At 52.1% G+C, this 17,468-nt stretch overlaps 2 protein-coding genes across 2 annotated transcripts in view; one reads left to right on the top strand and one right to left on the bottom strand.

Annotated features, from left to right (window-relative positions):
* LOC116943020 (LON peptidase N-terminal domain and RING finger protein 1-like) overlaps nucleotides 1-4,096 on the top strand; it is a 28,436-nt gene extending 24,340 nt beyond the window's left edge. Inside the window, exon 12 of the mRNA XM_032955619.2 lies at nucleotides 401-4,096. Within this exon, the coding sequence (XP_032811510.2) occupies nucleotides 401-556 (156 nt within the window). The 3' untranslated portion in view covers nucleotides 557-4,096. The remainder of the gene's footprint in view (nucleotides 1-400) is intronic.
* A 172-nt stretch (nucleotides 4,097-4,268) lies between these two features.
* PAICS (phosphoribosylaminoimidazole carboxylase and phosphoribosylaminoimidazolesuccinocarboxamide synthase) lies at nucleotides 4,269-17,405 on the bottom strand. Its single transcript, XM_032955616.2, has 9 exons — nucleotides 17,063-17,405; nucleotides 9,666-9,851; nucleotides 9,051-9,229; nucleotides 8,583-8,762; nucleotides 8,062-8,175; nucleotides 7,330-7,413; nucleotides 6,960-7,149; nucleotides 6,434-6,592; nucleotides 4,269-5,745 (listed from the first exon to the last, which is right to left on the bottom strand). The coding sequence occupies exons 1-9, from the start codon at nucleotides 17,085-17,087 to the stop codon at nucleotides 5,570-5,572; spliced, it is 1,293 nt and encodes a 430-aa protein (XP_032811507.1). The 5' UTR covers nucleotides 17,088-17,405; the 3' UTR covers nucleotides 4,269-5,569.
* Nucleotides 17,406-17,468: the final 63 nt, after the last annotated feature.

Genomic DNA, 17,468 nt, shown 5'->3' on the forward strand with positions numbered 1-17,468 from the left:
GCGTGACTGAGTGGGTGGGCCTCCATCCAGCAGTGGAGTTGACAAAGAGGCTGTGATCTCTCTTCTTACCCCAGCGTACGCAGCAGCGAGTCAAGAGTGTGCAAACAAAAAAAACTCGCACTGGTGCCTGCCAAATCTGGCGACTCACACCTCCATAAACTTTACGAATTATAAAGTTTGCCTGTTATGTAATGTTACGAGCGCTTCCTGCCATACATCAATTTGGCTGCGCGGGGGGGGCGTCGCCAGCTGTCGGCTTTTTTATATGTTTCTGGGGCGTCACCGCGGAGGATCAAGCAAGGCGGGAGTGGGGTTTTGGGGCGGTTTCTCAACCAAAGTCCCCACACCACGCCGGTCACCAAACTGACGTCCGCGTCCGCTCACTCCGTCCGCGCCACAGGCGAGCGTCGACGGCCCCGCCTGGTGCTGGTGGCTCCTCGCCGTGCTGCCGCTGGACGGGCAGGCGCAGCTCAAGGTGCTGGCCATGACATCGCTGCACGACCGCCTGCGTGCGCTCAGCCGGGTGCTCGCGTACGTGTCCGGCCGCTCCCGCTGACCCGTCTCGACGGCCCCGCAACCACCACGCCCGAGCCTCCCCACCCCCCCCACCCCCCCCGCAGCAACCCGCCCATCTCACCTCACCCTCGTCGCCGCAGCCGCCATCGCCGACAACTGTGACCGAGGTCGTGGCAGCCCCCGACCCGGCTCGAGGTCACCACCGCCAGCGCCCCATAAAAACAAGCAACCAACGTGGCCTCCGACTTAGCCCTTAAACCGGCTTGGAGGTCAGAGCCGCTCTGCGAGGAGCCCCATCGCCGCTGCCCACCACCGGCTCGGTCGAGAGTCTTCCTTTCTAGACGTCTGTCCACAGTCCTCTGCTGCTGCTGCCGCCGCCGCTGTCATTGAACGGCGGAGCGGGTCACAGACGATCGCTTTAAACGGAGCGGGGAATGGAAGCTGCTGCTGCCTTCACCGAGGAATGGACGCTGCCAGCTCTAGCTAACAAAACATGCACGCTGCCGCATCCAAACCTGACCAAAACGCCCACGCTCGTCCGCATTCGGTGTTATTCTCGACAAAAAAAATGTTAACCCTCGTTTAAAAAAAACCTAAAGTTATTCCGGAGGGTCGAACATGCCCGAGCGTGCATCCATCGCAGAGATTGAGTGGGGATGGTATCAGAGATTGAGTGGGGATGATATCAGAGATTGAGTGGGGATGATATCAGCTTGGTGTGTAAGGGGCAGTGGATAGATCAAGACTGATGATGATGAACCCATCCTAGCATGATGGTTGTAATTGTTGTGCCATCTCCCCACAGACGGCCACGACACAAATTGAATAAATCGCTTAATCTTCTAAATCCACCCACTCAACAAAATCTGACTCGGCGAACAAGGAGCTTTTGTGGGTTAGTTTTTCAAGGGCACACCCCCCAACCCATGTTGCCTTTAAACCGTGACAAAGCAACTGGCAGCCGAGAATCCACTACTTCCCGCGTGCTTCCGCCGTGGTGGCGACACGGAAGGCTGAGATCCCCCAGATGAGCGAGCATCGTGTGCTTTGTTTCGGCTGTCGCTCCAACAGGGACGACCGACCGTGTCCTCCTCACAGACGGCCACCCGTGAACGCGACACACTAGTAACCGTGATGGAGGAAGTGGGGGGGGGGTCAGTAACCACCGTTCTCATCCGATTACAACTTTGAAAAAAAAAACAGGGTTTTTCTTTTCAAAAGTTCTTGACCATATATATTTTTTTTACAGCCAGCTGTCTGCAAATTTTTCTTCCACCAGGCCCATTCATAAGCCACAACCAATCTCCGTCACGCTTCACACACAATCACAACGGTGAGAACGCAACAATGAAAGGGGGCACAAGCTGCATTGTGCGAGCAGCAGGTGGCATGGGAACGCAGATAGTCGGGGTTTGGGGGGGAGTAGCGGGGAGAGGGGGCATGTGCCCCCCACAATTTTTGGCCCCTCGCAGGCGAATCACCCGATAGGTACCCCCGACAGCGGTGATTTAAAGCTCCGTCGATTCAGATGGTTTGTTTGCGTTTGTGAGGTGCCTGCGAGAATCGATTTGGGTGGTCGTTATCAATCCTTCCAAACACGCGGAAACGACTCCACCCCCCGCCATTCGATAACTTGGACGGGAGGGAATCTTGTGGCCGGAAGAGCTACATCCGAGAGTGATTATCGGCGTGCGCGTGGAAATGTAACGGACCGTCGAGCGCGTGATTTTACTGCGTTTAGCAGGGAAGCATAGCAATCGATTTAAAATCAAACGTAATCCATGCGTTGCTAAACGCCAAATGGAAGCCCTGCAACCATTAGACCCTGTCGCATGCATCCATCACAGGGATAGGGTGGATCGCCTCGTCTCTAATCCACATTCTTCAGACCGAGTCCTCGAGTCTAGCAGGCCCCGATGAGCAACGCGCAAACAAAAATATTTTAGATTGTCCCTAAATTAAAAATATGTTAGATTGAATTCTCGTATAACACTTGTTTCAGGGTATATGTATATACAAAGAGCGTGGCCTAGTGTGGATAAAGAATGTCTGTAAAGTAAAGGTCTCCATCGGTGGTTCCGTACCACGAAATTCCAAGGCCATTCTGACACAAAGTGGTGCACTGCTTCGCTGCAAGTTCCAAACGTCTATCGGGCCACGCCATCGCAGCAGGACACAAACGCAACTGGGCATTAAAAAAAACAACTACTATATGTGTAACTCCTGACGATGACAAAGATGTTGACTTAAAGCTTTCGCGACTGCAGGAATTCATATTCTTTTGGGTCTTTCGGTAAAGTAACGTGGATAGGTTATGTGACTTTACCAAAAGACCCAAAGAATATAAAGATGTTGTTGATAATGATGAATATGATGTAAGACCTCATGATGAGGTGAGCATACGAAACTAAAGCTCCCGCGTCAAGCCTCCGGTCCCCACGCAGCCTCGGGGCTCTGCGCTGGCCGCTGAGATTGTTTGCTTTTGAGTTCAAGGGTCAAGACCGTGTGCAGCTTTACCCAGACGATGCTTGGCCACGACCAACGGCTGCAGAGAAAAAACTTCTCAGACACAGGAGGGTGAAGAAGATGGGAGAGGAGGGAGCATGAGGTTATGGTGTACGTGGCCCACTTAAAAATAAGAATGAGGTTTCTCAATGTGGGGGGGACCCTCACCCTGCCGATCAAAGGGCATTATACAAAAACAGAACCTGCGAAGGTTCCGGCAGAGGTGAGCGGTCGACCACTGGGAGCTCAAACACACAGCAGGGAGTGTGGGACACGTCGAGCGCCAAACCTACGCGGCGCATTCGCCGGGGCCGGAACGCGCGGTTGGCCGCTGGCATCGCCAGCCGACGAGCGAGCGATCCACCTCGGAGTTGTTGAAACCCGCGACCTGTCGCGTGACCTGCACTTTGTCGACCAAACTGCGAGTTTATCGAGTGAGCGAATAAATTAAGTGAGAGCTTACGCGCTGTACATAAGACCAGAGCTGTTTTTCGCGTCTTATTTCCCCCCCGCCCCGATTGCGTGCCGTGGCCCGGTGTGGCTTGGCCCCGTGTGGTCTGACACGGCTGCGCTCACGACCGACCCGGCTCGGGTCGCGGCTGCAACCGTCGCTGCGCCCTATGGTGCCGCCGCTGCTGCTTCTCTGTGCTTCCTATAAAGGTTGCAATCTATTTATATGCCGAGTATATTGATATTTCTGGTTTGATGTAAAAAAAAATTGCGGAGGTGTGCCGTGGCCGTTTTCGTGCGATATTTTCATATCCTGGCGGTTTGTCGATGCCGGTTTTGCCGCGAGGGTTCCACCAGCGTGTCACGAATACCAAACCATGAGGGGGGGTAGGACCGGGTAAGGGGATAGGGCCACCGGAGGAGGGGTCAAGGGAATGGGCAAGAGGTCCCAGGCGGCCCCCCGCGAACTGAACCCTCGGCACGCCGGCGCCGACGGCCAGCGCAGGCCGACGCCGCTAACAGTCGCATGGCACCCGAGTGCAGATTCCAGTCCATCCTGTTTGTTTCTCTTGCTTTTTGTATTGTGAACTTTGTTAATTTAAAATAAAGCAAACACTCCAACCGCGTCGCTCGTCCGCGTGCTCCGTTCCACACTACGTAGCGGGGATTGCGCACAGCAAGTACAACAAACAAAAACCCTCAACGCGTTCGTCAACAACGCTGCAGTGGGCCCTTCTTCAGAGCACGCAAACAAAACCACACAGCTGTACAATGTCACATTTACAACAACAAAAATCTCAAGTGATCAGCAGTGCCTTTATTCAACGTCCGTCCTTACATTTCTGGAAGGGGTGGAGGCCACTGCCCCTTTTTCCACCTGCCCCTAGCCACACCCACCACCCATGTGCCACATCCACCACCCATGTGCCACACCCACCACCCATGTGCCACACCCACCACCCATGTGCCACACCCACCACCCATGTGCCACACCCACCACCCATGTGCCACACCCACCACCCATGTGCCACACCCACCACCCATGTGCCACACCCACCACCCATGTGCCACACCCACCACCCATGTGCCACACCCACCACCCATGTGCCACACCCACCACCCATGTGCCACACCCAGCACCCATGTGCCCCGCCACCAACGGGGCCTCATCAGCGGTGGTGGCAGCTGCAGGATGCCGGGACCCAGAAAAAAGGGGCCCAGAGGGGTCGGTTTTTTTTAGCTGCGTTTAATGATCGCGCTCGGCAGTGGCCGCAGCCAAAAAAGCAAATTGCGCGCAACATCGATTCGGCGCGTTGTCGGCGCCGGATTCGTGCACCGACTTGAGCGGCGAGACGCCCGGCGTCGATTGAAATGGCAGTGTCCAACGAGCCCGACGAGATAACGCGAGCAAACCGTAACAAAGAACAACGCCGCCGTCGCCGCCGCCGCGTTAAACCCTCGGCCTGTTGTAAAGCGATTCCGCCCCATCGCGATTCGAATCGTCGATCAAATGTTATACAATACAGTTATTTTTTTTTGCGTTTACTGCGAGCATACAAGTTATAGCGACCGCGTACAGTAGAAGTTGAAATATAGCACGCCTTATATAAGCACAGCGCTGGTACTGCATAAGCAACGCGTGCTGACTTTCACTGGTGGGGGAAGGTTATGGCCAACTTCTGCTACAAGCAGGGGCGTGCTTATTTCCAAATTTGACTGAGTATGAGAATCGAGCACTTGACGCTAAGTCTGCAATCATTCATCGCTGCCCGCACCGATTCTATGAACTGTCATGATTCATGATTCTGAGGGGGGGGGGCAAAATCGGTTCAATTAACAGACCGCTTCTTGAACACTTGTGAATGTGGCGCCTCGAGTCGGAGCAAGTGGTCACGTGTGAACCAACCGACAAACTAAATCGATCCGCTAGCACGCACGCGACTTGACGCGTCCGTACCGTGAGCGCGAGGAATCGGCTCATCGTTGGTAGAAAGCCGCCACGGGGGGGGAAAGCAACCGAAGGTCGAGCCACGTGCTCTGGGGAACAACGGGGGAGACCGATCGCACGCCGGGCCAGCGCCAACACTTCACCAGGCACCTACACATGCCCGCGGCCCTTGTCCTGCACCTTGCGGTCCGAGTCGAGGAGCCCGATCCAGGTGCCGAGTTGCTGAGCGCGCAAGCGGCACCACACGAGGTGGTTGCTCAGCGCCAGCATCTGAGCGGCGCACAGGGCGGCCGCCTCCGGGGACAGGACGGTGCTGCACCCGAGACCTGCAGGACGAGGGGCGGGGGGTGGTGGGGGAGGTAGAGATGCAGCAGCAGCAGCAGCAGCGGCGCACGGAGCCGGGGGAATTCGCGCTGCGACAGTAGCGGCTCAGAACTTACGAGTGACCGGCGCCATTATTGTCGTGCCGTCAATGTATTTATTATAACGTCGCCCGTCGTACCGTGCCAGCAGCACCGTCAAATAGCGCTAGCAGTCCCAACGCATAACCCGAGGAGGACCATCGCACAGCACCAGCAGCACTGACATACAGTGCGAAGAAAAAGTTTGTGAACCCCCTTAGGATTTTCACATATTTTACATTTGTGAAAATCGATAGTAACCGATTTTAATTCAAAACCCTTTTGGATATTTAAGAAATATACAAACCCTTTTGGATATTTAAGAAAAGACCGCTTTTGATTCAAGAAGGCTGTCTAGGAAAAAACGATGTAATTTCCTTAATTATCATTGGGGTTCAGAAACACAGCACGAGCAGTACTGTCATATGTAGCTCAAGCAACGACCATGCAGCGCTCCTATCAGCAACATCACCAACCACACAGCACTGGCCATGACAACACCCACCACGTCCAATAACGCCAGTGCGGCCAACGGCAGCGAACCGGCGCCGGCCGAGGATAACAGCGACTTTTCTGGGGGAAAAGGGGGCGGTGGCTGGGTGGGGCAGCGTACCTCCGGGGAGACGGAGCGAGGACCACACATCCTGGGCCCCCCAATCGGCAGATAGCGGGGGGCAGTTGATGACGGGGCACACCGTGTTCCCCGAGAGCACGGGGCCTAGCCCATTGCTCCGCCCGGCCACCGCCACGAACACCGTGGGGACGCCGTCCGCTGCAAGCGACATCGCCCCCACCCCACGCTCGGTCAGAACATACGGACAAACAAATACACCCGCATTGCCACCTCTCTCTGACCGATTCATTATAGATTTTTCTGGTTTGGCTGCGTAATGTTCTGGCTAATGTCGTGATGAGTCTCCTCCATCCACCTGACGCAGCCCACCAATCGAAATCGTCGCGTGTTCAAGCGGTTTAACGACGAGCTGATTATTATTGTTTGTTACGGCTCGCCGGCATATTGACGAGGAACTCTCACAAATCAGAATCGGCTCAATACAGGAGGGGGGGGGGGGGGTTTGCTCGAAACTGCGCCGAGCGTATTCAGGACGGAACCGAGATACGAGGGTAGAGTGGGTCACCTTCGTAAGACGATTTGATGTCCAGGGTCTGGTCGGGGCCCTTGTGGGCGGAGGAGATGCGCAGGGTGCACGGCACGCCGTGGTGAAGGCACGCGGCGAGGATCTTGTCACCGTGCGGCTGGTCCGACGCCGAGCCCATGAGCACCACGACGCGGCCGTCACCGCTCCCCCCGGCCGGCGTGCGCAGCAGCTGATGGCGCAGGTGGCAGTGGGACGATGGGTGGGAGCAGGGGCGGGGGACCGAGAAGAGAGAGGAGGAGTAGGCACAAGAAGATTCACCAAGGCCAGCCACCACAGCTTCCCCAAGCTCGTAGCGCTCCACGTACACGTGTGTATGTGTGTGTGTACGCACGCACGCATACACGCGTACCTCCACGCGCTCGGCCACCCACTCAAAGTTCTTCTTGACGACCTGCAGGGCATCCGGGGTCACCTCAGACAGGTCTCGGTACGTCTGCGGAATGCACACATGCACACGTATGAAGACAAAGATCCTCTCGGAAACCATACAGACTGTTGGAGCAAGTTCTATTAGCACCTGCGATGAAGGCCGACTCAGCACACAGACGGGGGGGTGGGGGGGGGTGTGGCCAGTACCACGCCCGGTCACCTGGTCGCCCCAGTCCAGGCATTTACATACCACCCCAGCTATTCGTTTTAAGGCTGAGTCGATCTAGGGAGGGGCCTAAGACTGGTTCAGAAAGTCGTCTCCGTCTGCAAGCAGAGTGTGCTACCCACTGCGCCACCGCTCCTCCCCAATCACCCAATCACGAGCACGAATGCACGCACACACCCTAGTGGCAAGATCAGTGGCTCAGAGAGAGATCCCACAGAGGCGGTAGGTACAGCAAGTAGGTTACTGTCGTGATTTACAACTTCCGCGACTGCAGAAATTCATATTCTATGCTCCTGGTGCTGCTGCTACACTTGTGCTATGCCCATCTCCAAACCTTTAGAAACGGTTTGCCTTTAGAGGCCGACTCTTTTGCCTGATGACAACCGCTTGTGTTGCAATCGAAACGTCGTGATTTTTCTTTTCTATCTACATGACTTGACCGAAATAACCACAGAATAGGTGACTGTTGTCTCTGCGGGGCGGCACCTGCTTGTCCTTCTGCTGCCTGCGGTCTCCCGCCGGCCACAGCCTCCACGAGTCGTTGTCGATGACGTCGGCGAGCAGGATCTCCTTCGTCGTCACGCTCACCCCGAACTCCACCTGCAGGCAACCGCGAGTCACCCACGCACCTCCACTCGTGCCCCCATTGTTTAAACTTCCGTACCATGGAGATGCAATAAAACCGGCGACCACTCGATTGCAAGTTCAGTGTGCTCACCGATATTTTAAACAACAATTATATCAGGGCAAAGGTGTTTTACAGACCGTAAACAAACAACAGGAAGCTCCAGCATGCCTTGGATGGCACCGTCTTCAATAAACCCCCTTTTCATCTCAATCAATGCCAAATTCTTGGCGATCCCCACACAGAAACTCTACGAGCACCACGCACGCAGACCCCACGATCACGCCCGCACGCAACCGCCGCTTGCCACGAAGTGGCAGTGACGTCACCGCGGTGCTCGAGCCATGCGAGGTGCACCGATCGACGAGCGGAGCTCACTCACCTTCATGTCGACGAGCGTGCACACCTGCGTGGCCCACGCCCGCTCGAGGATCTCGAAGACGGCCTGCGTGGTGCGCGCCATCACGGCCACCTCGTGCGTCCCGATGAGGCGGCCGGCCGGGGCAAGCTGCGCCGCCACGAGCTGCTCCTCCGACCACTGCGGGTCGTTGTTGGCGTCGTCCTGGCGGGTTTCCACGGCAGAGGGGAGACGAGAGGGGCGAGGGGAGGGAGGAGACGAGAGGTGAGAAGGGAGATGAGAGGGGCGAGGGGAGGGAGGAGACGAGAGGTGAGAAGGGAGATGATAGGGGCGAGGGGAGGGAGGAGACGAGAGGTGAGAAGGGAGATGAGAGGGGGGGGGGGAGAGAGCACGCAGGGGAAGAGGGGTTTGAATTGAACGGTCGATCGGGCACGCGAGCGAGCGAGTCGGTCGACGTTGCAGGCGGCGGCGAACAGAGTCGGCGAGCGTCACCTTGAAGAAGATCTCGAGCTTTGGGGAGGCGAAGCGGAGCCCCTCGGCGACCCCCGGGTTGCGCTTGAGGAAGGAGCCCGTGGCCACGCGCCGGCACACCCACTCGATGGGCACCATGTCGCAGCGCTCGGCCAAGAACGCCGTCTTGCCCTGCGCCTTCACGAACGCCGTGCGGATCCCTGCGCCGCGGGCGTCGCCGCAGACACGCGCGGTGGGGTTAGCCCGCCGTGCCATGAAGCTTGATTACCACTCGCGGTTAACGATCGGCGACGACCGTCTGAACCTGTCCTGGGCCCTGCTCCTAGGTAGTCTCGGCCTTAAATGAGTATCCCATGCGGTGCGCAAACATCACCACTGGGGAGACAGGAGGCCGGGTGTGCATGACGAAGTTGCATGACGAAGTTGAGCATATGGCTTAGAGGAGAATGTTTCACAAGTTATAGAAATCACATTAAAAGTTTAAAAATGTTTAATAAAATGTCAAAGCGATCATAAGTTGCGATGGCGGCTGGCGATCGAGACTAACAATGGAGTGGCAACCATAGGAAGTCAACACGCCCACGAGAGAGCACGTCCGCCGCGGAGATGGAGCAGAGAAATCGGCCGAGGCCGTACCAACGTCGTTCAGCAGGGCGAAAACGGCAGTCGTGGTGCGGTTGGACAGCGCCGCTTTGCCCTCCAGGTGGTCACGCCGAGCCGCGTTTCCCGCCGTGATGCTGTCGCGTGACTGCACGAGCACCCTCCCGGGCTGCCCGTCCACGGCGAACACAGCCTTCGTCTTCCCCTCGGCCAGCTTCTCGCCTGCGGAGGAGGCACGGGCAGAGTGCGCGCGGTGGCCTCCACGAACACTCGCGATGGGACAGCCCCGGGAGCAGCATGACGCTGGCGGCGTGCCCACAGCCCTTACCTCCTCCACAAGCTCCATCACCCGCAACAACAACAACAACCGCCGTTCACCACAAAGTGGCGTTGACATCACCACGATGCTTGTGCCATGATAGGTGCACTTAGTGGCCACATGAAGTGTCAAAGGCTCGCTGACAAGTTCCATGGGTTGACTGACTTACTGGCAGATGCACAAACTCTGCTCCCCACTGTGCCAACTTGCTACATATTAGCCGCCTGGTGCTCTGCTCGTTGCCAGTGTCACTTCTCTTACAAATGCCCAATAGCATCCTTCACAAGCCTCCTCGACAGAGGGAAATCTTGACACCGCTTGTACCAGTAATCGGCAAATCAAATCAGATGCACACCATTCTGTACCACAGCAGCCCATCTCTTCCCTAACCCGTGCTAGACACTTTTAGTCCCCTCTATCCAGCCAAACAGAAGCTGCTTGGTGGCTGGGCATGCGAGCTACATGATCTTGCCAACATAGCTTCAATCACCGATGGGAATGTGTCCACATCTCTCAAGGTACACAACGAGGAAGCAGACAACCACAAACACCTGTGTGAACAACACAATCCTACAAGCACACGTGCATGTACAAGAAGCTGCGATGTGGCCCGGAATCAATGAGAATGCAAATTAACAAAGAAACTAATGATGCTGGGATCTGTGTACTCCCATCTCCTGCGAGCTGGCAACCCCAGACAGAGCCAGCCTTGTGTGAGAAGGAGCGCACGTGTGAAAGCCTGCATTTAGGGCGATTAGACCGTACAAAAATGAATGCCCTTGGAGACAAAACGTTAACACTGAGAAGGCATTCTCTTTAGATTTAAAGCTTTCGTGACTGCAGGGATTCATCTTCTTGGTTCTTTCGGCCAAGTCACGTAGAAAGGAAATAAAATAATAAAAATAAAACATAATAAAATAAAATTCTCACGACGTTTCGGCCACAACACAAGTAGCCTTCTTCAGGTATAGAAACAGGTCTGTCCAGAAGACAGCGCTTGAGTGAGCACTGCCGAGCATGGATCGCGTCTTTTAAGCTGTGTGGGCGGAATTAACATATGAATTAGCATGTTACCTAGCCCCACCTCCAGAGCGGAGGAGAGTGGCGGCTGGGCACAAGAAAATACCAAAGCAGAGCAGCTGAGGTGTGCTGCCCTATCCTGTGTTGCATTATAACTATGCTATAAACTGGACTACTAATCAATACAATATTATACCTTCCAATCTAAACTACATGGTATATCATATCCATAAACAAATTCCACCTTTAAATTATACAATGTTACTTTACACTACCCTATACTTTAGACTATAAAATATTAGACTTGTAACATTACACTGTCTTATTCTATGAACCCAACTATATACCACACTGCTGTATATTACTATGCAATTATGATACTATATATTGCCTTATGAATTATGTTAAATATTACAATGTTATACTATTTATTATTATACCACATGCTATAAACCATACCATTACCCGTGGTGTGAGAGGTATTAAGGGGCAGTGCCTGCGAATGGACTGCGGTCTGAAGGTCATCGTAAAATAAATCAATTAAGAACCGAAATGGTTCATAACATCTTTCCAATGGTTACTAAGCCAGAATCCATCTTCTCGGTTGAAATTGTCTCTGTATTTGTATATGTGGATGGCCTCATGAACGAATCTATCATGGTAGCCGGATGGCTTGCAGAGAACCTCCGTCTTGGAGAAGTCTATGTCATGTGAGCCCACTGAATTATAACAGTGATCTGCCATGGCTGAGCAGTTCGTCCTACCGTGTTTCAAGTCTGCTTTATGTTCACGGATGCGGTCCGAGATATGTCATTTGGTTTCTCCAATGTAGCTGCTACCACAGAGGCAACTTAGTTTGTAAACGCCCGGGTACTGTATGTCTGGAACCACATCTTTTACAGACGGAACCAGATCACGGATTTTATGTACTGTGTTGAATCGGACCTGGATTTTGTGTTTATTCAGGATTTTGGAGATCTTTTTTGTGACCCCTGCAATGTAGGGTAAGGTGATGGTTTTGAATGGCTCAAGAGGATCCATCTTCATGACTGGAGTGATGGCTTTGCGGATTGTGTAGTCGGAGTAACCATTTGCCTTGAGAGCTTGGTGTACATGGTTGAGTTCACTGGCAATGTGTTCCTGGTCGGAAATGCATTGGGCTCTATGGTATACAGTCTTGATGAGGGAGTTCTTCTGGGATGGATGGTGGTGGGAATCCGGTTTTAAGTAAGCATCCGTATGGGTAGCTTTCCTGTAGACAGTGGCTCATTGAACCATCAGGTCTCCTTTTAATTAAGACATCCAAAAAGGGTAGCTTGCCATCTTTTTATAAATACACCGTTTAAAAATAAATAAATTAATGCAAACCAACACACCTGATGACGACCGTTTGTGTTATGGTCGAAACGTCGTGAGAATTTTTATTGTTTTATATATATTTTATTATTTTATTGTTTCCCTTCAACGTGACTTTACCGAAAGAGCTAAGAATAGGAATTGATGTGGTCGAGGAATTGGTCTAGAGCAGGCCGGCCATGTGGCCAGATGACAAAGGTGTCATCCACAAACCTCTTCCATAAAGTCGGGCGTAGAGTGGCAGTCTGGATGGCGTCAGTTTCAAATTTTTCCATGAACACGTTGGCTACAACCGGAGATAGGGGGGAGCCCATTGGGGTGCCCTCAGTCTGTTTGTAGAAAGTTCCATTACAGGTGAAGTATGTGTTGATTAAGCAATGTCTTACCAGGGGGGGGTACATCAGTATGCAGTCCTTGATAAACCAAGTCTTCAATGATTGCGATGGTGTCAGGTACCGGAACTTTGGTGAATAAGGAAACCACATCAAAACTGACAAGCAGGTCATCTGGGGACAGGGAAATACCCTTGATTGTCGATACCAGGTGAGTAGAGTTTAGTACCGCAGAGGTGGTTTTTCCAGTGAAAGGTCGCAGGATATCAGACAGAAAACGAGCCAGTTTGTAGGTGGGGGAGTTGATAGTGGAGACGATGGGACGAAGGGGTGTATCTACTTTATGTATTTTTGGTAAGCCGTATAATCTTGGTGGTCTGGCCGCAGAAGGTTTCAACGAGAACTGTTTGGTTTGATCAATTAATGCTGTTGAATCAGAAATGATTTTTTGGTTTTAGTAACCAGGCTGTTGGTGGGGTCTCTTCTTATTTTGTATAGCTGCCATCGTTGAGTAGTTCCTGAATTTTGTTGTTATATTCTATTTTGTCCACGATGTCAGTGGCATTGCCCTTGTCGGCTGAGAGGATGACAATGTCATCTCTCTTTTTTAATTGAGATAATTCATACGCTCATCTTTGCTGATGTTGCTAGGTGGCATCTTAGCGTTTTTGAGGGTTGCAGCGATATCAGATCTTGCTACGTCAGCAGATCTTGCTACGTCAGCAAGATCTGAAATCGCTGCAACCCTCAAAAACGCTACTTGTGTTGTGGCCGAAACGTCGCGAAAATTTTATTGTTTTATTTTTATTATTTTATTTCCATTCTGCGTGACTTTACAGAAAGAACCAAGGCGGCGGCATTCTCTCTTCACGAGGGACGGCGGGCGCTGCCAAGCAGCCTGGGGAGGCGACGCATAAATACACACGACGGCCTCTGGGTTAATGGTCATCAGTGTACAACATCGCATATCGGACCGCCACACATACAATAAGGAATTTCAACTGCTGGCTTCAGGCCATCAATGTAAATGGGTGCCTCTCCACCCTCGTTCCGGCAGGGAGATGGCTTTGCCCCTCGCCTATGGAACCGTGACAGAGTCGAGGACGGCCGAACGTGATTTTTGGACGTCAAAAATAACGGCCAGTCTGGGAGAAGACTGGCTGGTTCTGGCTGAGATCCAGGATACAAATCTCGGAAGCCACTGCCTACGATTAACCCGGGTCCCTCAAGTGTCGCAAGTCGATGGTCACAGCTCGATCACTGATGAAAGCACAAAAGAGCATGACATTCGATTTGGTTCCACAGTTGATTTGGTTACATGAAAATCACATGAGAATTCAAAAGTATTTGGTTTCACGGTCACGCGACGATCATTGCGCTCTGTTCGGAGGGTGGCGGGGAGGAAAGTGCCACCATCTCCTGTGCGACCAGAGAAGGACAAGGGACCTCAGATGTAGCTCCTTGGTATCCGCTTCCACGGGCCGTTCTCTAAACACACATGGGTGGCATTGCTCCGTGGGAGAGTTTTGAATGTATTGTTTGTAGCGTGACACGATGTCCTGCAAATAATCGTGGATAATATGGAGGACCAATATCCAAGTGAAAACAAGTCTGCGCAAAGGGGGTGGGGGGGGGGGCGCTGGGTTCCTGATGAACACAACACATGCTCGCCGTTGTGCAATCGTACCCAGAATAAACGAAACCTTGATGATGGAGAAGATAGAGACGATCCAGATTTTGGGTTCAATAGTTCGTCTCCTGCATCTGTTTGCTTAGTTCTCAGCGTGCTCAAACAGATGCAAGCACATGCTATAACTGTACTCAGGGGGCGAACGTTTTTAAAATATTCTTTGGGTCTTTCGGTAAATTTCAGATACTACAGTGTGTGCACCCGCAAATTTTGCAAATAAGTAATCATTCTTGCCACATTTTATATAACATGTTCATCCATATCAGGATCATCAGCCGTGGTTTATCCACTGCTGGATGAGGCATCCTCCAAGCCACCACCGTCCACCGCTCACGACCCTGCGATGTAATAAAAATCAGAGCACCCACACGCGAGATACTTCTGCGCTGGATGCCCTACTCGAGGTGTTCCTTCCAATCCTTGAGCTGCCACTCCATCTCCAGCCTTGTCCCTTCTAGCCATGACTCGTCCTGCCCAAGCCCTGATAGACACTGGATCATTGAGAAAACCGCACAGCATTTTCCGAATTGTTGGCGGGAAAACAATGTATCACCTTTGATTTTTTTACCCGGGGTGTGCCCCTGTTTACAACGCATGTGACACCAGAACAATAACTTGACAACCTCGGACTTGCATTGCAGACACTTCAAAATATGTGGGTCGTTATGAGCGAGTACAGTATCATCATCAAGTGCAACTGGATCGTCAAGCAATTAGGGCTGTAATTTCTGATGGAAATAACGTGCCCGCCTTTCTCGATAAGGGAGAAATGCTGGTAAAATAGCGCGGTGGCGGACATACAGCGACGAGGTGACGTGTTCAGCCATCCTGGAATGCCCGTGGCGGTGATCAGAGCCAAACTCTTGGTTTTATTCCATAAATCAGCCATAATTAAAAAAAATTACAAAGATTAAAAACAACACCCCCACGTGTATGTAAAAGTGTTATTGACGACCGTGTTGAGTTGTTTTTATTGTGTTTGTGCACCACTACTGCCAACGCAGCATCGCAAGTACCAGATAATTGTTGCATTTACTCCGAGGAAAGAAGCTATGCAACCTCCACCCCTGCAGATGACCAGGTTATATTATTAATTACCAGGTTATATTATTAATTACTATGTTATATTATTAATTACCAGATTAAATTATTAATTACCAGGTCATATTATTAATTACCAGGTTATATTATTAATTACCAGGTTATATTATTAATTACCAGGTTAAATTATTAATTACCAGGTTATATTATTAATTACCAGGTTAAATGATTAATTACCAGGTAATATTATTAATTACCCGGTTATATTATTAATTACCAGGTTAAATTATTAATTACCAGGTTATATTATTAATTACCAGGTTAAATGATTAATTACCAGGTAATATTATTAATTACCAGGTTATATTATTAATTACCAGGTTATATTATTAATTACCAGGTTATATTATTAATTACCAGGTTATATTATTAATGACATCGCAGACTATGTTTAGTTTAAGGCAGCAGTGTTCCATGCGAATGTGTCGAGTTGACACGTTTGATGATCCCGAGTTAGAAAAATTATCTGTCTAATTTGTGGAATTGCCCTGCATCATAGCACGCGAAGCATAAATCTCTGTATTGTGATTAGGGATCTCACCCCGCCCCTTGTATTATAGACATGGCATTGGCCAAACATCCCAAATGCGATATCCTCCTGCAAAATGCGTTGAGATTCGGGGGGGCGAATTACAGCCACTAGTTTAATCACGTATTCAGCTATTCGTTCCAATGGTTTTCCCCGTAACTTAAGATTTAAAAAGCAATCTTGATGTCGAGATTAAACTACCGTGCTCTGCGATTCTTATTCGCTTTTTTCATGGTTATTCCTTTTAGTGGATTTTGGTAGTTAATATCAGCTATGTCGCTTAGTTTGTATCTATATTAGTGAGCGTAGATTATTACTGTTGTTATCAAGCTGTCGCACGCATTTCGTCATCCCAAACTCTGCCATTTGTACCGCTTTTTCTGAAACAACGGATTCCTTGGCGAGACTTCTTCACACGCGAGCCCCGAGTTTTGCTTTGCAGTTGAATTTACGACTGTGCTCAAGCACGATGCTCCTATACACCAACAGCATCAGCACAAGACAGTGGGGGAGGGGAGGCACGGCCTATACTCCACACTCACCACATATCTCTCGTCTCATGCCCCACGGCCTATACTCCACTCACCACATGTCTCTCGTCTCATGCCCCCACCATTCAAAGGCCTTGCCCTTCGTGGGCTGGCATGGGCCCTGCAAACACCAAATGCCCCAATCCCACCCTCACATTGGCGGTGAATCGCTGTTATAGTGGCCCGCACATCGAGTAGGCTGCCCCCACCTCGCCCCCATCCGACAGCTGGGCACGCCGCCCTCATTCAATGCCCTAATTCCATGCAATGCCAATATCCGGTGCCTTGCTTTCATCCCATACCCGAATCTCATCCCATAACTTGCCCTCATATCATGCCCTATGTCAATTCCGTATTCCAATGCCCTCGTCGCATGCCCAGCTCTTATCGAATGCCCTTAAATGCCACGCTCTGGCATTACATGCCCACACGGGATTGAATGCCCTCACACAATGCCCTGCCCAAACATAACCCCACGCTCATAACGGAATGCCCTTTTCCTCAACCAAATGCCCTTTACCCTCCAATCCCAACCAATGGCCCCTGCCCTCGTTACCTGCCGGCATCGCTGCCTCCTCCATCGCTGCAGTCGCAGAGAGCGCACGTGGACAGCGGGGACACGGCGGAGACAAGGCGGAGACACCGCGTGGACAGCGGGGACACGGCGGCGTGCACGAACAGCAGCAGCAGCAGCGTCGTCTCGTGGAGGCGGTAGAATCGCAGCGGGAGTACACGAGGGAGGAGGAGGACACGAGGGAGGACACGAGGGACCTCGTAGTCAGTCGGCGTAGTCAGTAGACGCAGCCAGGGCCCGGGCCTCCTGTCTCGTGGTTCTCTCGCTGCGCTCCGCCCCTCCCCCTCCTCTCCACCCCTCCCCCTCTTCTCCACCCCTCCCCCTCCTCTCCACCCCTCCTCTCCACCCCTCCCCCACTCCACCCCCACCCCTCCCCCCTCTCCACCCC

Source organism: Petromyzon marinus, chromosome 16 (assembly GCF_048934315.1).
Source record: "Petromyzon marinus isolate PM22_M1 ecotype Great Lakes invasive population chromosome 16, UKy_Petmar_22M1.pri1.0, whole genome shotgun sequence".
Taxonomy (NCBI): domain Eukaryota; kingdom Metazoa; phylum Chordata; class Hyperoartia; order Petromyzontiformes; family Petromyzontidae; genus Petromyzon; species Petromyzon marinus.